This window comes from Camelus bactrianus, chromosome 20, assembly GCF_048773025.1.
Source record: "Camelus bactrianus isolate YW-2024 breed Bactrian camel chromosome 20, ASM4877302v1, whole genome shotgun sequence".
Classification (NCBI taxonomy): Eukaryota; Metazoa; Chordata; class Mammalia; order Artiodactyla; family Camelidae; genus Camelus; species Camelus bactrianus.
In genome coordinates, this window is record NC_133558.1 from 28,584,707 (window position 1) to 28,606,417 (window position 21,711).

Consider the following 21,711-nt stretch of genomic DNA (forward strand, 5'->3'; position numbering starts at 1 on the left):
AGAAATGTCTGTGGGATGCACAGCATGAAAGCTCAGGAGAGTGGTCTGGGGTAGAGATATGGATTGGGAGTCATTAGGTTGTTAACTTTCAGTTGAAACTATGGGTTTAAATGAAGTCACTTTTGGGGAGGATAAAGGGACGAGCAGGGGGTCTGGGGAAGACTGACTCAAGCAGAGGGACAGGCGTCCCAGGGGGACGTGGGGGTCTGAAGTTGTTTTGCATCAAGACCAGAGCCCTGGTTCTGACTGATTCCTTTTTCTTTTCCCAGGCAGCTGACTCTGCTGGTGTCCAGTGAGGACTCAAGTTACATGCCAGCCAGGGTGATGGTGTTTGGGGGTGACAATGCCAGCTGCATCAGTACAGAGCTCAACATGGTGGGGACCCTGGGCCTCCCTTCATGTTTCTCTCCATCCTTCTGTTGGTCCCAGGGCCTTATCGGAAGGACCAGCCCCAGGGGAATGCCCACATCCCTTCCTCTGGGGCAGGCACTGCTTCCTAAGCGGCGAGAGTGGAATGAGGGTGGTGGAGCACGCAGGTCCTTGAGCGCAGTGCGGGAGAAGTGAAGGGCACTTCCTGTCACAGACGTGGTCGCTGTCAACAGTCCTTTTAGCTCCACTTCTGGAGCTGACAGCTCTCTCTTCTCCCCAACCCCGCCAGGTGAGTGTGATGCCCTCCGCCAGCCGGGTGATCCTCCTGGAGAACCTGACCCGCTTCTGGCCTGTCATCCAGATCCGCATAAAGCGCTGCCAGCAGGTGGGGCTGGGGGCCAGGGACAGGGAGGTAGCACTGGGTCTCCATTATGGCTGGTCTCTCCAGCATTTGGGAGCCAGGGTCAGGCCAAGGTTCTTCCTTGGTCTGTGTCCGGATGGCCCAGGTATCTGTTGGGGTCCAGAGATGCGAAAATGCCTCCAGGGAGCTGAGGGTGTGAGGCCTGTTCACACTGCAGGGCGGCATCGACACCCGGGTTCGGGGTGTGGAGGTCCTGGGCCCCAAGCCCACTTTCTGGCCACTATTCCGAGAGCAACTGTGTCGCCGTACGTGTCTCTTCTACACAATTCGGGCACAAGCCTGGAGCAAGGACATTGCGGAGGACCGCAGGCGCCTCCTCCAGCTCTGTCCCAGGTGGGTGGGCAGGAGGCCGCAGGCAGGGCTGAGGTGGGAGGAAGGATGGTTAAGGAGCAGGACACCGCCAAGGAGATATGCTCCCCGGGTGTCTGAAAGGTAAAGCAGCAGCCAGACAGGAGGGGAAAGGGCAGAGGTGAGAAGTGTGTGATGATCGGGGAGAGCAGGGTGAGGGACCGCACTGGGAGGGTGATCAGGAGTTGACTGCGCTTGAGCAGAGGCCTCAGGGAAGTCTTAATCCTGGACCAAATACTCTGTTCCCAGACTGAATAGGGTTTTGCGCCACGAGCAGAATTTTGCCGATCGCTTCCTCCCTGATGATGAGGCCGCCCAAGCACTGGGCAAGACCTGCTGGGAGGCCCTGGTCAGCCCCCTGGTGCAGAACATCACCTCCCCCGGTAACCACCCTGTCCCCTGGCCCCACTAACCCATCCTTGTTAGTTATTCCCAGGGATGACCTGAGTTAATGCTCTTGATTCTCTTGGTTCCTGTCTTTATCCCTGAAGGCCTGACTCCTCAGTGTTCCTCTCCTTCCTGCCCCAGGGACTGCTCCCTGAGACTCTGGTATTGAACCTCCCCCCTACCCCAACCTGTTCCCGTAGCCCCAGACTCTAGCCGAAGCAAACCTTGGTGAGGGGAGGACTAGGGCCCTGCTACCCCCAAATCCTTTTTTATACGATTGCTCCTTCTCTCTCTTCCTCCTGGACTGTCCGTTACCCATTGCCCATGGGGACTCATCTTCTTTTAGATGCAGAAGGTATGAGCTCCCTGGGCTGGCTGCTGGATCAGTACTTAGAACAAAGGGAGAGCTCTCAGAACCCCCTGAGTCGAGCAGCTTCCTTTGCTTCCCGAGTCCGTCGCCTGTGCCACCTGCTGGTGCACGTGGAGCCTCCTCCCGCGCCTTCTCCTGAGCCGTCCGCTCTGCCCCGTGAGTCCCAGTCATGGCAGGTTGAGCTAAGAATCCGGGCAGTGGTGATATCCGACTCCTCCCTCTCCGGGGTTTTAGTCTTCCTACCTGCTTTGCTGTGGGCCTTTCCAGGGGTCGGTACCCAGGACCCCAGGATTCACCTGGGGCTGAGATGAAACCCTTCCCTTGTGCTCTGTCTCCACAGTCAGCAGGAACAGTAAAGGTCGGGACCGGAGCCCCGGGCCTTCACCAGTGCTTCCGAGCAGTAGCCTGAGGAACATAACCCAGTGCTGGCTGGGCGTGGTGCAGGAGCAGGTGGGCAGGGGCAGGGGCTGCTGGGCTGCCCACAGCCTGGGGCTGCTCCTCTGATGTGATTTCCCCTTTCTTTTCAGGTCAGCAGGTTCCTGGCTGCAGCCTGGAGGGCCCCAGACTTCGTGCCCCGTTACTGTAAACTCTACGAGCGCTTGCAGAGAGCAGGCTCAGAGCTCTTTGGGCCCCGGGCGGCCTTTGCGTTAGCCCTGCACAGCGGCTTCTCTGGCGCCTTGCTGCAGCAGTCCTTTCTCACTGCTGCTCATGTGAGTACCTGGGGACCACCAGCCTCCGGGACATCGGGCTGGAAGTTGTCTCTTTCTGCTCTGCCCTTTCACGTCCTTTTACTCTCCACCTTCCTCCTCCGCTCCCTCCCTTTCCATCACCCCTAGATGAGTGAGCAGTTTGCCAGGCACATCGACCAGCAGATCCAGGGTGGCCTGATTGGCGGAGCCCCTGGGGTGGAAATGCTGGGGCGGCTTCAGCGGCAGCTGGAGCCCATCATGGTCCTCTCTGGCCTGGAGCTGGCCACTACCTTTGAGCACTTCTACCAGTGAGTGCAGGTCTGGAGAGGTCACGCATGGGAGGCCTAGCACCTAGAGAGGGGGAGGATTTGAGTCTTAGAGGGAAGATGAGGGAGGAGCAGTGGGGAGGCGAGGTTAAGATGCAGAGATGGCCGTGGCGCTGGTGGGAAGGACGAGGTGAGTGATGGCCTGTGATCCAGGCAGGCTACAGCAGAGGGACCTACCTTCTGGAGGGGGAGGCTGGACCTGGGCCATGCCGAGCGCCCACACTGAGGCTGGGCCCGGGCTGTGCGTGCTGCAGGCACTACATGGCGGACCGTCTCCTGGGCGTGGGCTCGAGCTGGCTGGAGGGGGCCGTGCTGGAGCAGATCGGCCTCTGCTTCCCCAACCGCCTCCCCCAGCAGATGTTGCGGAGCCTGAGCACCTCGGAGGAGCTGCAGCGTCAGTTCCGCCTCTTCCAGCTCCAGCGGCTGGACAAGCTGCTCTTGGAGCAGGAGGATGAGGAGGAACAGGGCCTGGAAGAAGAGGAGGTAAGAGCAAGGGAAGAGAGTGGGAGAATAGGAGAGCAGAGAAGACTGGACCAAAGAAGAGAGCCCAAGAGCCCTTGAAATCCTTCTTTCTCTCAGGAGGAAGAGGAGGAAGAGGAGGCTGAGAAAGAACTATTTATCGAAGACCCAAGTCCAACAGTTTCTATACTGGTCCTGTCACCACGCTGCTGGCCGGTCTCCCCACTCTGCTACCTGTACCATCCCAGAAAGTGCCTTCCGACAGAATTCTGTGATGCCCTTGACCACTTCTCCAATTTCTACAACCAGAGTGAGGAGATAGGGACAGGCAGTTGGAGATTGGGGTGAGATTTGGGGTGGCAAGAGAGGACGAGGAGAGGACCTTTGGACAGGATTGGGTAGATATGAAGAAAAAGTAGTCTAGAGACAACAGTCTCCTAGGGAAGGGTGAAAAGTGTGGGTTAGATCTTTATTCCTCTTTTATTGTTTTCTTCAACTTTGTATGAATTTGTTCTATTTTTCTTTTTCTAACTTCAAGTTGCATGCTTACTTAATTTTTAGTCTTTTCAGACTTCTTTTCAAATAAAAGTATTTAAGGCTATAAATTTCCTTCTCAGCACTGCTTTAGCTGCATTATATAAGTTTTGCCTTTTTTTTTTTTAGTTTTTTTTTTAATTGAGATATAATTAGTATTCAGTAAAGTGCACAAATCTTAACTATGGCTTAATGAATTTTGGTTATAAATATCCATATGCCCTCCCATAATCACCCTCCAGATCAAGATGCAGAATATTTCCAGCACCCCAAAAGCCTTCCTCCTTTGTGTCCCCTTTCTAGTCAGTATCTACCAAGAGAAATGATTATTCTTTTATTACCAGAGATTTTTGCCTGTAATTGAACATCATATAAATGGAATCATAGAGTATGTATTCTGCTGTCTGATTTCTTTTACTCAACATAATGTCTGTGGGTGTTAATCCAGGTTGTCAGTTGTATCATTACTTTGTTCTTTTGCATTGCTGAGTCATATTCCACTGCATGAATATATTTACCCGTTCTGCTATTGATGGACTTTTGGGATGTTGCATAAGTTTTTACTCATGTGGCACTTTGTTGTTTATGTTTAAGAATTTTCTGACTTTCATTATTATTTCTTTGATTTATTAGTTTTGGAAGTATATTTTAAATTTCTAAGCTTTTTTTTTGCTTGGTTATCTTTTTGGTTTAGATTTTAACCCTCAGTCCATTGTGGCCAAAGAACATAATTTCTGTGACTCTGAATCTTTGCAATTTAATGAGACTTCTTTTATCGCCTACTGGATGGTCAGTTTCTATAAGTGTTCCATGTGTGATTAAGAATAATTTTATATTCTTCAGCTCCTGACTGAAGAATTCTACATATTCCACTAAGTTGACCTTGCTAATTGTATTGTTCAAATCCTCTATAACCTTGCTACCTTACTCGTTTTTGTCTACTTGATCTATTACTGAGAGGTGTGCACAAATCTGCCATTATAATAGTGAATTTTTAAACTAATATTCATGTCAGTTTTGCTTTCTATATTTTTGACTATGTTATCAGATACAAGTTTTAAAATCATTTATCAGTACTATCCAGTAGAACTTTCCGCAAGTGATGGGAAAATCTTTTTTGCAGTGTTCATTATGATAGCCATTCGTGGCTGTTGGGCACTTAAAATGTGACTAGTGTGACTGACGAAATCAGTATTTAGTTTCATGTACTTGAACTAGTTTAAAGTTAAAAAGCCACACATGGCTAGTGGCTACTGTAATGGACTATGCACGTTTAGAATCTTCGCGGTCAGTTAAGCCTAATTATTATGAAATGACCATCTTTCTAGTAAGGTTTTTCCTCTTAAGGTCTATGTTTATCTGGTATTAATAGTATACCAGCTTTCTTCAATTTGTAACTTTTTAGTATATCTTTTTCTATCCTTTTACTTTTTTTTTGGATTGATAATTATTTTAGGTCTCTTTTATTGTGGTAAAATATGAATAGCATAAAATTTGCCATTTTAACAATTTTAAGTGTACAATTCCGTTCTTTTTACTTAAAAATTTTTTTGTTTGGAAATAATTTCAAATTTACAGGATATTTGTAAGAGTAATACAAAAAGCCCTCATATACTTTAAAAAATTTTTCTTTTATAATATATTTTTATTGAAGTCTCTTTATTATAAAGTTTATCTTTTGTTAACACTTTGCTCCATTTGCTTTTATCATTTGCTCTTTGTGTATATATACATATGTAAATATGTATATATGTGTGTATATAAAGTATGTATATATGTATACATGTGTGTATATATATCCACATATATACATATATAGGCATACATTTTTCTCTGAATCATTGCATATATGTTGGCCCTTTGCCCTTAAATACTTTAATACAAATTCTCTAAGAATAAAGTATTCTCTTATTAAGTCACAGTACATTTATTAATCTCAAAAATTTAACATTCATGTCATACTTTCAGTCTACCTTCCATATTCCCGTTTTGTAGACTGACTCCATGATGTCATCTTATTTTTTTCTATTCCAGGACAGGATCCAGTTTCAGATCACCTGTACGTTTAGTTGTCATGTCTCTAGTCTCCTTTCATGTGGAATAGTTCCTCGGCCTTTCTTTGTCTTTTATGATATTGACATTTTGGGAGAATACAGTACTTTACATTTTTCTAAGTAGTTCCTCATTTTAAGTTTGTATGTTTCATCATGATTAGATTCAAGTTATGCATTCCTGGCCAGAATATTAGCTAAGCAATCTTCTATACTTCTCAGCACACAGTTACCATCTGTCCCTCATTAGTGATTTTAATCTTGACAACCTAGTCAAGAGGTTGTTTGACTTCCCCACTGTGTAGCTAATTTTTTTTTCCATTGGTGCTGTTAATAAGCAATCTGCAGCAATATACTTTAAAACATGCTGGTATGCTCCTCTCAGAATTTCCCCCAGTGTCCTTTTACTTTTTTAGGGGGGAGGGGTGATTAGGTTTATTTATTTATTTTTAATGGAGATATTGGGGATTGAACTCAGGACCTCATGCATGCTAGGCATGCACTTTACCACTGAGCTATACCCTCCCCCCAGTATCCTTTTACTTTTAACTTTGCCATACTTTTGTATTTTAGGAATGTGTCTTGTAAATACCTAGAATTTATTTTATGATTAACTTAATCTCTTTTTGAATTGTCAGTTTTAGCCTAGTTATAATTATTATAAGTGATGATATATTTGGCTTTTATTTCTAACATCTTATTTTTCATTTACCCTTCTTACCATTTTAAATCTTAGTTATTTCATACACACAAAAAATATATAAAACATGTACAGTTAAAATAAGACTAATAAATCAAACACCATAGATGTGATTCTGCCCTGGGTTTTTGTGCATTTTATTATTTTGGATTGATTTTTTTAAAATTCCTTTTTGGTCTCTATCAGTTTTGGAAGTTATGCACTCTATTTCTGTAATTGATTGCCCCTATATTTTTAATATGTTTGACTTGTTAATATCACTTCCCACTTTCCTGAACAATAGAAGGGCCATAGAAAATCTTAATTCCAGCTCTAACTCCCATCTTACTTGTTACTGTTTTTCAGCATTTTAAAATTATCTTCTTTTAACCTCCCAATTACTCATTATTGTTTCATTCAGTTGATATTTAGATTTGCCATCATACCAATTGCTTTAGTCACCATGCCTTTTGTATCTTGATCCTTCTTTTCTAAATTCAGTTTCTTCCTAAAGTCCATCCTTTAGAAGTTTCATCATTGAGGGAATATTTTTGGAAAACTTTCATCAGTTTTTATTTTAGAATGGCTTATTTTCACCCTCGTTTTAAAGATCTTTTTATTATGAAAAATTTCAGACATATACAAAAGTAGACAGAATAGATGAACTCCAGTATACCAACATATATCAATTCATGGTCAATCTTGCCTCATCTGTACCCTGCCCACTTTCCCCAGCCCTCAAATTTAAAACATCAGGACTCACTTTTTAAAAGCAGGGACACTACAATGATCAAAGTTATGATGAATACAGCGGTTTCTAATGTCACATATACAGTCAGTATTCATATTTCCCTAATTGTCTCGAGCTTTAAAAAAATTTTTTTTTCGCCTATTGAAGATCCAAACAAAGCCCACACATTGCATTTGATGAGTGATATCTTTCATTTCCCTTCATCTGTAGGTTCCTGCCTCTGTTTTCTTCCCTTGCGGTTGTTTGTGGAGGAAATTGGTGCTGGCCAAATAGAATTGTCCAAATTGAGTTGTCCACAGGCTGGATTCTGCTGATTGTATCCACACGGTGTCCTCTGCCATGGTCCTCTGTCTCCTTTATTTCCTGAAACCGATATTTAGAAGTAGAAGCTTATTCAGGGTCAGGGTCTATTTCTTGGGCAAGAACACTTCGTAGGTGGTGGTGTGTACTTCCACCGGGAGGCTGTCTCTTTGTGATGTGAAGGTGGGCCAGTGGGTTTCGGTGCTGTCAGTTTGATCTGTAAACTGCCTATAGTTTCCCATCAGCTGTTCACTAGACACTCGTTCAATCTCATTGCCATTAGGGTATGAGCTAGTGATGTTCTGCTTTTGTTACTCCCTCTTCAACTATTAGCTGGAATGCCTTTTCTATAAGGAGAAACTTCCTTTCGTCAACTTTTTGGTTACCCTGAAGTACAGTTTATACAGGAAGCTTGATTCTTTTCTCCTCTCCCTTGTTTTTAACCAGTTTTCAAAATAGCATGTTGGTTCTCTAGCCTTTTCCAAAGATGACCTGTGAGGTCTGTTTAAAAAAATATATAATGAACTTGTGGCTTTTAAAATATTTTGTGTGTTTCAGTCCATCATAGGTGTTATATTTTTGTTGTTCACATTGTCCCGTCTTTGGCCAGAGAGCACCTCTCAGATTGGCCCCTTTTGGTACCCTCTCTCTTCCACAGCGTCCTTGCTTTCTAGTCTGAGCAAACATCCCAGGCTCATAGGAGGAGGAAGAGACCCAGCCTAGGGCACTGTCAGCTCCCTGGGGCAGCTCTGCTCTCTGGTGTTTGTTCCATGGAGCCCACCTGGCACAGGGCTGGGCACGGGGTGGGCCCCCTGATCCCTGCGGTTTGCCAGGGGGCCAGGCAGAGAGGAGGCTGAGCTCTGGAGGCTGGACGAGGCGCCTCCGTGACGGTGACTGCTGGGCCCTGCCCCTGCGGAGACGGGCAGAGCCTGCTGAGCGGTACACCCTCGCCTCTGCCCTGACCCCTCGTTTCCCTCCTCTTTGTCTCCACTTCTTCCCTCAACACTTCCCCAGGTCAGAAGCATCCAGCTCTGGACGTGGGACCGCGTCGGCGGCTGCAGTGGACGTGGCTGGGCCGGGCTGAGCTGCAGTCTGGGGACCAGACCCTGCATGTGTCCACCATGCAGATGTGGCTGCTGCTGCAGCTCAACCGGGCGGAGGTGCCGCAGCCCCTTACCTCCCGCTGTCTTCTCCTCTCCTTTGTCTCTGTCCTTCCCGCAAACTCTGTTCCTCCTTCCATCCTTCCTCTTGTTTTCCTTTCCCTTACCTACTCCTGACTGGCCGTGTTTCTCCTGAGCAGGAGGTGTCAGTAGAGAGTTTGCTGAAGACGTCTGACCTCAGCCCCGAGCTGCTGCTCCAGGCACTCGGGCCCCTCACCGCTGACAGTGGCCCTTTGACCCTGCACGAGGGTCAGGACTTTCCACACGGGGGTAGGTCAGTGGGGTCGGGGCTGAGCCTCTGCTCCGAGGGGGTGGGGCTCTCTGGGTGGGGGTAGAATAGGGGGCGAGAATGGGGCCCCTTCTCCTCCTCAGGTCCTGACTGGGAGTGGGTTCCAGGTGTGCTGCGGCTCCGGGAGCCTGGGCCCCGGCCCTGTGGGGAGGCCCTGTGGCTGCTGCCTCCCCAGACGTACCTGAACGTAGAGGAGGAGGAGGGCCAGACCCTGGAGCAGAAGAGGAACCTCTTGAACTGTCTTCTTGTCCGTATTCTCAAAGCCCACGGGGAAAAGGGCCTCCACGTCGACCAGCTGGTTTGCCTGGTAGGCAGAGAGGACCAGGGAGGAAGGCGGGAAGGGCGTCATGCTCGGGGTTGGGGGTTGGAGCCTGGGGTCATCACAGGGAAGGCAAAGTCAGTACGAGGCCTTGCAGGGTGACATTTCCAACTGCGTTTTCTGTTCCTGACGGGCACTTAGAAGGTAGAGACCAGACGTGAGTGCTGACAGTGTGTCAGGCCCTATTCGAAGAGTGTATGTGACTAAGTCATTTAATTCTCACAAAAGTTCTATAAGATAGATGATGGTATTGTTGTTATTATTATTATTACCCCCATGTGACAGATAAGAAAAGTGAGGCAAGATTTAGTAAGTCATCCATACTCACACAGTTGGTAAGTGGCAGAGCCGGGCATTGAACCCAGGCGGGCTGGCCCATCTAGGTTAAAGCGGCCCGCCTCTTTCCTCTCCTCCCGTCCAGGTGCTGGAGGCCTGGCAGAAGGGTCCAAATCCCCCTGGAAGCCTGGGCCGTGCTGTTGTTGGGGGCGTGGCCTGTACCAGTACAGATGTCCTCTCTTGCATCCTGCACCTCCTGGGCCAGGGCTACGTGAACCGGCGCGATGACCGGCCCCAGATCCTGACGTATGCCTCTCCACAGCCCATGGGGCCCTGCCGGGGCCAGGCAGAGGTCCCCTTCTATGGCAGCCAGACCTCCGAGACCTCCAAGCCTAGGTAGCCACCCCTAGCCTGCCCCCCTGCTGCTGGGCTCCAAGCCAGTAGAGAGGGGTGGGCTCCGCAGGACAGATGGCACTGCAGTGATGTGCATGGGGTCGTAGTGCCAAAGCCAGGCTTCCAGTGGAAAAACGCTTTGCTTCTTTCTTTGTCTAACTCGGTTTTCCCTGTCTCTGGTATCTCCCCCACTTTGCTCATCCTCATCCCCTGCTCCCAGCACTGTCACCCCCTTCTTTGCCTCTTTCCCAGCTGGGGGCCTTGCTGTCCCCATCCTCCTAAAGCCAGCCCTTAGGCAAGGGACCCAGACATGTAACCTCCTTTCTGGGTGTCTTTCACTCTAAGCAAAATTGAAATCTTACACAGATGGGTACTGAATACTAACTGTGCACTCTGCTCAATGAAATACACAAAGCCCAGTTTTCAGGAAATCTGTTCTACAGAGGAATTTGCCATAGGATGCCCCTAATTACCTGGCACCCCTAAAGCTTTTTCGTCAGCTCCAGTTCACCAGAAGTTGTTACGGCTCTACCTTTATGCCCGCTGTTTGCGCTGTGTGTAAAGTGCGTTCTCTGGAACAGTCTTTCTTAGACTTTCACGTGCACACACAGCGCCCGGGGGTCTTGTTAAAATGCAGATCCTGAGTCAGCAGCACTCCCTGTACGCCTCTGCTGCCGGTCCACAGACCACCCTTGGAGAGGAGCAAGGCGTCCTTACCCCTGCCCTCTAGATTCCGGTAGTGCCCAGATCACTGCAGCAGCCAGCCCCACCCCTACTTACAGGTGCTTCTGTGGGGGCTGTGCTCGGACACGTGGCTTGGGTGGTTAGCCTCAGGCTGGTTAAGCAAGCGCGAGGAGGGATGCACAAGTCGGGGGTGCGGGGCCGGCATGGGGTTCAGCTAATAGGCTGGACACGCAGGGCAAAGAGACTGACCGCTGACTGCTCTCTCCCCTAAGCCCAGAAGCTGTGGCCGCCCTGGCATCCCTGCAGCTGCCCGCAGGCCGCACCATGAGCCCCCAGGAGGTGGAAGGGTTGATGGAGCAGATGGTGCAGCAGGTGCAGGAGACGCTGAACCTGGAGCCCGATGTGGCTCAGCACCTGCTGGCTCATTCCCACTGGGGTGCCGAACAGCTGTTGCAGAGCTACAGCGAAAACCCTGAGCCACTGCTGCTGGCGGCTGGGCTGTGCGTCCCCCAGGCCCAGGCCGCCCCCGCACGCCCCGACCACTGCCCTGTCTGTGTGAGCCCCCTGGAGCCCGATGATGACTTGCCGTCCCTCTGCTGCATGCACTACTGCTGCAAGGTGAGGCCCCGCTCCCTCCTGCCCCTGCTTTCCTCCCCGGGCACAGTCCTCGGGAACCTCTGGGTTCCAGCCCCAGCACTGCCATTTCCCACCCTGGATAATGTTGGATGAGTCTCTTAGTCCCTCTTAAGCTGGTTTTGTCATGTGTCACCTGCTGTGACACTCTGAAAGTTGATTGCTAGGATCTGGCAACGTGTATCAGTGGTTCTCAAACTTTGCTGCATATTGTAATGACTGGGAGCCTTTAAAATCCTGCTGCTCAGTGTACCCAGACCAATTAACTCAGAAACTCAGGCATCTGGAGTTTTAATAACTCCTCAGGTGATTCCAATGTTCAGCCAGATTTGAGAACTAGAGATAGATAGACAGGTAGAGAGAGGGAGGGAACTCAGGTAGGTAGGTAGGTAGGTAGGTAGATGGTATATACACACACATACAGAATATACATCAGGGCACTTTGCGAATGAGAAGTGTTATTAAATTGCTGATGACGATGGTTTATGGTTTCTTTAACACCATTCTAGGCTCTTTATCCTAGAACATCACTTCTTTTATCATATATACTCTTATTTAATATAAAGATAAAAAGAAATGGTTTAAGCCAGAAAACAGCACAGAAGCAGAAGGGAAGTAGGAGGAGTCAGGCTGTTGTAAAGTGGAAGCAGAGAGGCTGAAGATGGAGTCTCCACAGGCAGGCACCCCCAGGTGCCTCACAGCTCTTAGAACTGCTGCCAGGTCCAAACCCATCGTAACTGGAGGAGCGCCTTGTTGCCATGAGTTCTAGCCGCCTGTCCCCGCAGCGCCCCCCGGTGGTGGGTGGCCTGGGCATGTGCGTGTCCCTCTCTCCTTCCCTTTCTCTCGGCTCCAGGCTACTCTTCTCACATAGCTGCCTCTGCTCCCTTCTTCCAGGTTCTTAATTATTTCCTTTACACTTTTCACTTTTTCATTCAACTAACACTTTTCATGGACTCACTCCGTGCCTAGCACTGGGTGCTGTGCGAGGGAGTGGGGAGATGCCAGCAGATGACCCGAGAGCAATAACCGCGGCTGACACACAGGGGACTCTCTCTGTGCTGTTGTGCTGTTTTACAGGCATCGTCTTGCTAAATTCCTGTAGCAGTGCTGTGAGGTACGTGTTTTTACAGCCCCATTTTACCAGCAGATGGAGGCATTCAAAGGAGAAGCAGTTTGCCCGAAGTCAGGATGTGGACTTTGGCAGTCTCACCCCAGGGCGCCCCCTCCACACTCCTATAAGTGCAGGGAAGATAATACAATGGGGTCATGTCATAGGAGGTGACAAAGGTTAGGAGTGGGATGAAGGATTTATCAGGGACTCTGGATGGGGAAGGCCAGTCTGAGGAGGTGACTGTCTTGGGAAGAGCATGGCAGATGGAGGAAATGGCAAGTGCAGAGAAGCTGAGCTTGGTGGCTAAAGCCCAGGAATGCTGGGGGACAGCAGGAGGAGGAGATTTGGGAGGCAGACAGGGGCCCGATTGGGTTGACATCAGAGACAGTGGCTTTTACTTCATGGGAAGCCATGGTGGGTTTTAAGCAGGGGAGTGATATGATCCGATTTCCATTTTTGAAAAGATCACTTTATGTGGAGAAAAGGCTTGGACGGAACCAGAGTGGAAGGAGGGACACTGGTTCAGAGACTGTTGTACTAAGGCAAGAGATGGTGGCAGTTGGCGTAGGGACAGTGGAGGGAGAGTGGACAGGTTGGGACATGTCTGGAGGTGGCACTGACAGGGTGAGAGGTGGGGACTTAGGACAAGGGAATCAGGGCAGTTCCTGGGGTTTTGAACTGAGCCTTTAGGAGGATGGGATGTTATCTTTTACTAGGTTGGAGGAAATGTTAGGGCTGGGGCAGAGGGCAGGTTTTTTAGGGGAAATTCAATCTGTTGTGGCCACATGTAGTTTGAGCTGCTTTGTTGGACACTGTGTGTGACTGGACAGTGGACAGTGGACTCTTGAATCTGGAATTAAGTGGAGAGACTTGGCTGGTACCACCCAGGGCACTGAGCGTGGAATGCCCCGACCCCATAGACGTGAGACAGGGAACCTGAAAATGGGACTGAGAAAGACAGGCTGATTGAATATGTCTCAGGCAAGGAGGAGCCTAGGAATAAGTCACAGCTGAGCGGCACAAGTGGCAAAGCAGGAGCCATCAGAGATGGGAAACCCTGGGGTCTGCAGCAGCTGGAGGAGGCTTCCCAGGGTGAAGCTGGCGGGGCAGGGTGCGGGATGGGGAGTCCAGGCTGGAGACCGCACTCCATCTGAGCCGGGCAGTGGGGACAGTGTAAGCCAAGGGCAGGCTCAAAGCAGAGGGGCCCCCTGGGGGAGTGGTGCGGGCTCCGGACTGGGATGCTGGCCTTTGTCCCTCAGAGCAGTGCTCCCAGCCCACGGCACCTGTGTGCCTGCCAGTGTGGGCTTCCGAATTTGGAGAAATTTTCTCTGTATGATCTCAAAAATACAAGAATTTTGCATTCAACTTCCCGATTTACCTGGGCTTGTCTCACTGTAAAAAGGGGTTTGCTTTGTTTAATACCTTGAGTGAAAATAGTCCAGTAAAGTACTTCCTATCTCTCTTGGAGGTTTGAATCCGCTCCCCTGCAGTCGAGCTGCATTGTCTGGGAGGCTCGGCAGTCAGCAGTGTAAGGATGGGGTGGTTAATGGAGTCTTCGGGAGGCTCAGGTGCTCAGGCCACGTCGCCGGCAGCGTGGGGAGAAGGGTGGGAAGAGCTTTTCTCAGGGCAGGCTCCCACAGCAGGTTAGGTGAGAGGGGATGATGGCCTGGGATGTGGGAGCAAGAAAAGGATTTGAGAGTTGTGAAGGCTCCAGCACTGGTGATGGGGAGTGGCGGGGTGGCTGAGGAGGGTTTGGGGGTGCAGCAGGTGGGGCTGTTTTGAGGAGGCTGAGTCCGGGGAGGCAGGATCATGGAGCCGGGCAGTGACGCGAGCAGATGGAGCAGGACAGGCCTCCGTGCGGTGGCCCCGGCCGGCCCCCCGACCTCCCTTCTTGCTTTCTCCAAATCTTCCTTACAACTTGAATCTTCTCCTTTTTCTTGATTCTCTTCACTCATTCCTTTCACGTCCACCTCAACAATGATTATATTCAGGTTACTACCCCAGCCTGTACGTCCTCCAAGTGAACTGAAATTTGGGCCAATCTCAGGAAAACCCTTGGGAGCCGGAAAGATTAGGGTCCGCTTTGAGGCTGCTGTCGAAGCAGGCTGTGTGTGGCCTCGCACACCCCGGCAGGGGCGCTGGCTTAGTCACTCTTATGCTGCTCCCATGCCGCCCCTCCTGTGTCCCTCCTAGTCTTGCTGGAATGAGTATCTGACGACTCGAATCGAGCAGAACCTTGTGCTGAACTGCACCTGCCCGATTGCTGACTGCCCCGCGCAGCCCACAGGAGCCTTCATCCGCGCCATCGTCTCCTCGCCAGAAGTCATCTCCAAGGTACCCCTGCCCTGGGAGGCTCCGGCACACAGCCCCAGGGATCTAGCCGGCTGACGCACGGGGGGCCTGGAGGTGTGGCGTCCCAGGCCCTCACCTCCTGCCACCTGCATCCCCCCAGTACGAGAAGGCCCTCTTGCGTGGCTACGTGGAGAGCTGCTCCAACCTGACCTGGTGCACCAACCCCCAGGGCTGCGACCGCATCCTGTGCCGCCAGGGCCTGGGCTGTGGGACCACCTGCTCCAAGTGTGGCTGGGCCTCCTGCTTCAACTGTAGCTTCCCTGAGGTGGGCGCCCACCCCTGCCCTGCCCTCCAGCCAGGATCTATACCCCTTGTGGCCCTGTCTTCAGCCTGCTGCCGTCCCCCCGATGTGACCCCCCCGCCCTCTCTCCCACGCAGTAAGGGCTGGACTGTGCCCTCACTGCCCCCTCCTGCTCTAGGCACACTACCCTGCCAGCTGTGGCCACATGTCTCAGTGGGTTGATGACGGCGGCTACTATGATGGCATGAGCGTCGAGGCCCAGAGCAAACATCTGGCCAAGCTCATCTCCAAGCGCTGTCCCAGCTGTCAGGCTCCCATTGAGAAGAACGAGGGGTGTCTGCAGTAAGAAGGGGTTACTGTGGCACCGGTGGGGTCAGGGGGCATGGGAGAGGGTGGGAGGCCAGGCGGAAGGAAGGGGCTGCGGGCTTACCAGAAAGCTTGGCACACAAGGGCAGCTACTCAGCCACCTTCTCGGCACCCTCTAGAGTAACTCCTGGGCCTGAGTGTTCCTTCCCCCACTCTTAAGTCTGTGCTGCGTGAGGGAAACAGAAGCCAGGGCGCGGTCGGTAGGGATGGGTCAGGTTAAGAAGACTGTGAGGGAAAGGGAGGGGTCAAGGTGTCTTCAGTGGTGCGTTATTAGTGCTCCTGACGTGGCCCTGGCCAGAGCCAGGAGCCCTCGGACCATCTAGCTTCCTCCATAGCATGACCTGTGCCAAGTGCAACCATGGATTCTGCTGGCGCTGCCTCAAGTCCTGGAAGCCAAGTCACAAGGACTATTACAACTGCTCTGCCATGGTAAGGGGCTGGCTCCCGGAGGAGTCAGGATGGGATGCTGCGGCTAGGCCCTGGGGAAAGAGGGCTCTGTGTCCAGAGCAGCCGAGCAGCTGTTGGGGCAAAGGCTCAGTGGGGTGAAGACAGAAGCCACCTGGGCCTGCAGGTGCTAGGAGTTCTGTCCTGGGAGGTCTGGGCATAAGGACCTTCAGCCCCAGAGTTGGACTTCTCACACCGAGGTGGCTACAGAAGCCAGGTGGGCCGGGCACTCTCGGGGTACTAGGGCACGGCAGGGCAGGGCAGGGCAAGGACTTGAGTCAGAGCCTGGCTCCACTGCGGAGTCACTTAACCTGTCTAAGCCTCAGCACCCTCATCTGTAGAAGGGGTTGATAGGCCGACCTCCCTCAGAGTTATGAGGATTAAATGCAGAAATCTGGCTGAAGTGTCAGAAGGCCTCCATGAATGGTAGCTGGTCTGAGTATTAATCTCTTCCTATCCTGCCAACCACCCAGCAGTCCTCTCCACCTGTCCTCACCAGGTGAGCAGAGCAGCTCGCCAGGAGAAGCGGTTCCAGGACTACAACGAGCGGTGCACCTTCCATCACCAGGCCCGGGTGAGCAGGGAGGGGACACCTGGGTGGGTGAGGGGGTCAGAGGGCAGGGCCAGACAGGCGGGCAGGGCCAGAGGTCCAAGGAGGGCTGGTGTGACTGGGCGGGCGGGGGTGCCTGTGCTGGCCCTGACCCCCCACCCCCAACAGGATTTCGCTGTGAACTTGCGGAACCGTGTATCTGCCATCCATGAGGTGCCCCCACCCAAGTCCTTCACCTTCCTCAGCGATGCCTGCCGGGGTCTTGAGCAGGCGCGAAAGGTTGTTGGGCTGGGGGGCTGCTGGGCCAGGTTGGGGAGGGAGGAGGCAGCCTTGGCAAGAGTGGGCTGACACGGCCCCCGCAGGTGCTCGCCTACGCCTGCGTGTACAGCTTCTACAACCAGGACACAGAGCACATGGATGTGGTAGAACAGCAGACAAAGAACCTGGAGCTGCACACTGACGCCCTGCAGATCCTCCTTGGTGAGGCCCCTGCCCTGGCACCCACCCCACTCCCCCTCTCACGCTTCCTGTGCTTCAGAGCCTGATTGCCATCAGCCTTGTAAAGTTCAGGTCTGCAGATGTACAGGCCAGAGCCTCAGATGACCTTTCCTTTGACACAACTTGTCCCCACCCCTAGAATGTAAGCCCCGTGGGAGTGAGTGGCCAGGCCTATGCCTGGTAAATGTTGGTAGAGGGGTGGGTGTCAGTAGGTGTCCGCGGAAGGAAGGGAAGAGAGGGATCCCCTGTGCTCTGCCCCCTCACAGAGGAGACCCTGCTGCGAGGCAGAGACCTGGCCTCCTCACTGCGCCTCCTGCGGCCCGAGCACCTCAACACGGGCCTGGAGCTGCTGCGGCGAATCCAGGAGCGGCTGCTGGCCATCCTGCAGCACTCCACCCAGGTACCGCCCACCTGCCCTTCTCCCCGCACTTGGCACACGGTGGGGTCCTCCAGCCCTGGGGGGATCCGAAGCAAAGGCATGGAGGGCGAATATGTGCCGGGAGGCCTGGGCGTATGTCCCAGCTCCCAGGCCAGCCTGCCTGCCCATCCACTGCCTGGCGCCTACAAAACACAGGAGTCAGCCTAGATCAAGGGTATTTGGCCAGTGCTTGCTCCTCAGAATCACTTGGGGAACCTTTTCAGAAGATTCTCCCCAGATGTAGATTCAGAATCGTGGGACTGGGGCCAGGGATCCAAGGTTCTTTCCAGCCCTAGTCCACTGACACTGAGTCTTAAGCTAGGAATCTGCCCTCGCGGAGCAATAAGTAACTTGGGCAGAAGCAGTATGAATGCCCACGGTAAGCGCCAGGGTGGTATCCTGGGTCCCTGGAGAGCACCTCTGAGCCATTCCACAAAGGCAGTGCTTGTGAAGTACTGTGCCGAGTGAGGGGAGGAGGTGGGCCTGGTCCGGGCAGGGGCCTGGCACCTCATAAGCCCTCAGAGAACGTGGGTGGCAGGAATGCCAGGCACAGAAGCCCAGCGTCCTCTCCTGCTCCCCACCACCCCTGTCTCCTTGCCAGGATTTCCGGATTGGACTCCAGAGTCCGTCATTAGAGGCTCGGGAGGCAAAAGGGTCCAACGTGCACAGCAGTCAGTGAGTAGGGGGTACAGAGCGACGGGGCGGGTAGTGGGGGAGGTGCCACGCCTCCTCTGGGGCTGAGTGTGATGCTCGCTCCCAGGCCCCAGGGCTCCTCGGGGCTGGAGGTGGAGGAGGAGGAAGACGACGACATGCCCGAGTGGCAGCAGGACGACTTTGATGAAGAGCTGGACAACGACAGCTTCTCCTATGACGAGGATTCTGAGAATCTGGAGCGGGAAACATTCTTCTTTGGAGACGAGGAGGATGATGACGATGCCTATGACTGAGGGGGCAGGACGCAGGGGGCCTGGAGCCGCCCTGGAGTCAGGAGACCACAGGGGCTGGGCGGGCGCCCCTTTCCTCCTTTCGCAGGGGAGGTGGTTCCTCGTGTCTGTGGAACCTTCTGTTTACTGAATAAACTTTTTTCACATATTCCCTGGAAGCTAGCTGGACAGCTTCAACTCCCCGCTCCCTCCCACACACCCAAACCTCCTCTTCCTCCACTGTTTTCTTTAGACATCCATACTACTGCATCATCACAGAGGGGCCACAGCAGACCTCATGACCTACGCTGACAAAGGGATATGAGGGTCCACAGGGTACAGGGCCAGGTCCAGGCGGGTACACTTGGCTGGGACCCAGCCAAGCATCAGAGTGAGGAATGGACATTCCCCCACGACTGGCTTCCTCCAAACTCTTGAATGTTCCTGGTGGGAGTGTGAGGGCTTTAGGAAGTATCCTCCTCTTGGGGGCCTGTAGACTTTTAAAGGGTCTCTCTACACCTTGAAGTGAAGGGGGAGTTAAGAGGATATTACTGAGGACCTGCCCCTCACCCCATACAGACAGAAAGAGAATCATCAACCTACCTTTTAATTTGGTTCAGGGGCTAAGAAGTAGGAATGGTACTAGAGCAGAGCGTGGGCTCAGAAGAATGTAGTAAACTGTAAGTCAAGTAAACTTGACTTAAGCGGTCGGCTCAGGGGAGGCAGCCACCTGCTCAGGAGAATCCACCTCAAAGTACCGGTCCAGCAGGGCCTCCAGCTCTGCCTCCTCGTAGTCCCACACCTGGAACCGCCAGCCATCAGCTGCTCTGCGGATCATGGCTGAAAGTTCTGGGAAGGGCAGAGGGAGGTGAAAGAGGCTCCCTCCCACACTGCCCTCGTCTCAGCTCCCAGTCCTGTCCCTTTCTAGGGGGTGGGCAGTGGCCTCAGGGCTCCCCAAGGAAGGAGCTGAGGGCCAGGTCCTCAGAGAGCTGGGGAGGGAGGCAGGGGTGGCCAGAGGAGGGAGGCAGGGGTGGCCACCAGGGCTGGGAGTGCTCACCTCGGCCAGACTGCGGGCGGAACAGGCACAGGATTCATTTACTGAGGGCCACAGCCTGGCCCAGCTTGTAGCCAACACCCAAAGATGGCTGGGTCACTTCTGCCACAACCACTGGGAAGAAAGATGAGACCGAGGCTCACCCTCGGCCTTGAGAGGGAGAGATGACAGAGCCTGGGTGTGATGGGGCGAGGGGGTGCTCTAGGGAGTCCCTTCTAGGTGGGGAGGCCAGGTGTGTCCAGGGGATCTAACGCCCAGGGGAGTCTGCCAGTAGAAGGGAGGGCCCCTCACCATCTGCCTGCTGCAGCCAGGCCAGGTCCCGCTCATGGATGAGCCTGTCACTCCCAGCAGCCTCTTCCCCTGTGGTTGAGAGAAAGTGGGTCAGGGCCCCGTGCTGCTCCTCAGTCTCTCTCCTCTGCCTGACATCCCCAAACCTAGCCTGCTCAGGGAAGGGGGGAGACGTAACAGATGACCCCCAAGCCTGCCCAACACTTGATTTCACTGGTAGGAGTGAGGAAATGCAACAGCCCACAAGAAAAATGCAGTCCTGTGCAAGGGGTTCTGTGATTAGGGCCAGATGAGTGATATGGGTGTAATGAAGAGAAGGACGTACTTACTGTTAATCAGAGGTGAAGAGGAGAAGGAATCGCATCCCAGGTTGGGGGAAGGCAGGCAGGAGCCAAGACTGGCCCGTGCAAGGAAACGAGAGCCTAACAGGCTCTCAGGCTTTGGTGGGTATGAGAATCACCTGAGAACATGAGCAAGCTACAAAGAGCCAGGTGTCAGTGTGCCCGGGCTGCTGCCTGAGCTCGCCATGTGATCCTCATACCCACCAGTTTGAGAATCAGGGTGCAAATGCCAAGTGTAACTAGTAGGAGGTGGTGGGAAGGAAGGCAGGAGAGGTGCTGGGGTCCCAGCGTTCCAGCTTGATCCAGGGTCATAGGCTCACAGACACCCAAATCACAGCCGATTTTGGTAAAAATGGACTCTGAGGCTTTACCGCAGGACCTCCATTTTCAACAGGCTCCCTCAGATTGCTGAGCTCAGTCAAGTTTCAGAGCCATCAGGCAGGAGTGGACAGACCCTGAAACCAATGAACCTGAACTCTCAGGGGCACAGGCTTCTGGCTTCTTTCCAATGCCTCAGCAATTTTGAAAGCTGATTTAAAGAAGTCTCTGAGGACTGCATTAGGTCCCACAAATCCTGGATCTGCTCCGGGGCGGGGTAAGGGGGAACCACTTAAGGTTTTGTTATCAGAGAAGCACGAATTCTGGCACAATTTCCAGAGTGCAAGGTCAGCCAGGCGCCTGGTCAACCACGCAGCAGGGGCAGAACGTTAGTAGCAGCCTGAATAGAGGGCGTGAGAAAGACGGTGGTGGCGGGAACTGGGGTCTGTGGCTCTGAGGGAGGGCTGATACCTCGAGGCCACAGAGGGGGAAGTAGGAGGATAACCTTAGTCTTAGGTGGGGGAGAAGATGGCAGCGAGAGAAGTGGGAACTGAAGCAGGTATGCCGACTCCCAGTCGGCCTCCTCCCTACAAACGCCTCTGGAAAGAGCCCAAGGAAGTTCTCCAAGAAGAAACCGAATATCAAGACAGTAACTGAATGCGGAGAGTGGGCTCCCGGGGGCGGTGTACTAGGAGGCGCGGGGTCTGTGCCTGGGGCCCCTTTACTTCTCGGGCAGGGGCGCTGGTGGGAGCAACCCCACAGGAGGACCAGCCCCGCCACCTGGACAGAGCGCGCGCCTGCCCCGTCCGCCTCGCCGCCCCGACTCGGAGGACTCACTGCGCGACCACCCCGCGCCCGCCCCGCCGCCCCGCCGCCCCGCCGCCCCGCCGCCCCGCGCTCTGAAGGACTCACCGCTCGCGCTCAGCTCGGCGGCCGCCACGTGCTCGGTGAGCACCGCCCCGAAGCGCCCCAGCCGCGACACGATGCGCTGGTACAGTGCCTGGTCCTCGCGTCCACCCCGGATGCTCCCGCAGAAGTACAGGGCGCGGCGGCCGGGCTTGCTAGGCGCCCGCGGCTCCAGCGCTCCGGCCGCAGCCATCGCCGCCGCACGCTCCTCCCCGCGCCAGGGGGCGCCCGCCCACGTCACGTGACCTGCCCGGCCCCGAGCATCCACACCTGTGAATTGCAGGCGCCCGCAACACCCACGTGTGGGAACCCACTGCCTCCCCGATTCATAACTTTCACTTGTCCCGGCAGAAGGTGGGGTCCTTCCCACCTCACCCACCGCTCGCCGCCGCCCCCAGGTCTCCCCATCTCTGCCAAAAGCAACTTCATCCTCCCAGCTGGAGGCCCCAAACCTCGGAGTCAT

The 21,711-nt window shown here is 53.2% G+C and overlaps 2 protein-coding genes across 5 annotated transcripts in view; one reads left to right on the plus strand and one right to left on the minus strand.

Moving 5' to 3' along the window:
- Positions 1–18,510, plus strand: part of CUL9 (cullin 9) — a 33,832-nt gene extending 15,322 nt beyond the window's left edge. For 2 of the 4 annotated variants that reach the window (XM_045509219.2, XM_074348763.1), the window contains exons 17-41: positions 270–375; positions 659–754; positions 948–1,123; positions 1,388–1,521; positions 1,872–2,051; positions 2,236–2,345; positions 2,423–2,605; positions 2,732–2,892; positions 3,165–3,393; positions 3,490–3,679; positions 8,699–8,844; positions 8,985–9,114; positions 9,217–9,440; positions 9,874–10,124; positions 11,078–11,423; positions 14,743–14,883; positions 15,002–15,166; positions 15,321–15,484; positions 15,844–15,937; positions 16,452–16,526; positions 16,671–16,781; positions 16,865–16,982; positions 17,267–17,400; positions 18,020–18,093; positions 18,179–18,510. In XM_045509219.2, the coding sequence (XP_045365175.2) occupies positions 270–375; positions 659–754; positions 948–1,123; positions 1,388–1,521; positions 1,872–2,051; positions 2,236–2,345; positions 2,423–2,605; positions 2,732–2,892; positions 3,165–3,393; positions 3,490–3,679; positions 8,699–8,844; positions 8,985–9,114; positions 9,217–9,440; positions 9,874–10,124; positions 11,078–11,423; positions 14,743–14,883; positions 15,002–15,166; positions 15,321–15,484; positions 15,844–15,937; positions 16,452–16,526; positions 16,671–16,781; positions 16,865–16,982; positions 17,267–17,400; positions 18,020–18,093; positions 18,179–18,365 (3,925 nt within the window). In that variant the 3' untranslated portion in view covers positions 18,366–18,510. The remainder of the gene's footprint in view (positions 1–269; positions 376–658; positions 755–947; positions 1,124–1,387; positions 1,522–1,871; positions 2,052–2,235; positions 2,346–2,422; positions 2,606–2,731; positions 2,893–3,164; positions 3,394–3,489; positions 3,680–8,698; positions 8,845–8,984; positions 9,115–9,216; positions 9,441–9,873; positions 10,125–11,077; positions 11,424–14,742; positions 14,884–15,001; positions 15,167–15,320; positions 15,485–15,843; positions 15,938–16,451; positions 16,527–16,670; positions 16,782–16,864; positions 16,983–17,266; positions 17,401–18,019; positions 18,094–18,178) is intronic. The other 2 variants (XM_045509220.2, XM_010973778.3) reach the window with 1 other exon arrangement.
- Positions 18,511–18,932: 422 nt separating this feature from the next.
- DNPH1 (2'-deoxynucleoside 5'-phosphate N-hydrolase 1) lies at positions 18,933–21,487 on the minus strand. Its single transcript, XM_074348764.1, is given in 4 exon segments — positions 18,933–19,190; positions 19,399–19,509; positions 19,687–19,755; positions 21,255–21,487. Coding segments are annotated over 4 exon segments (516 nt in total). The 5' UTR covers positions 21,442–21,487; the 3' UTR covers positions 18,933–19,041.
- Positions 21,488–21,711: the final 224 nt, after the last annotated feature.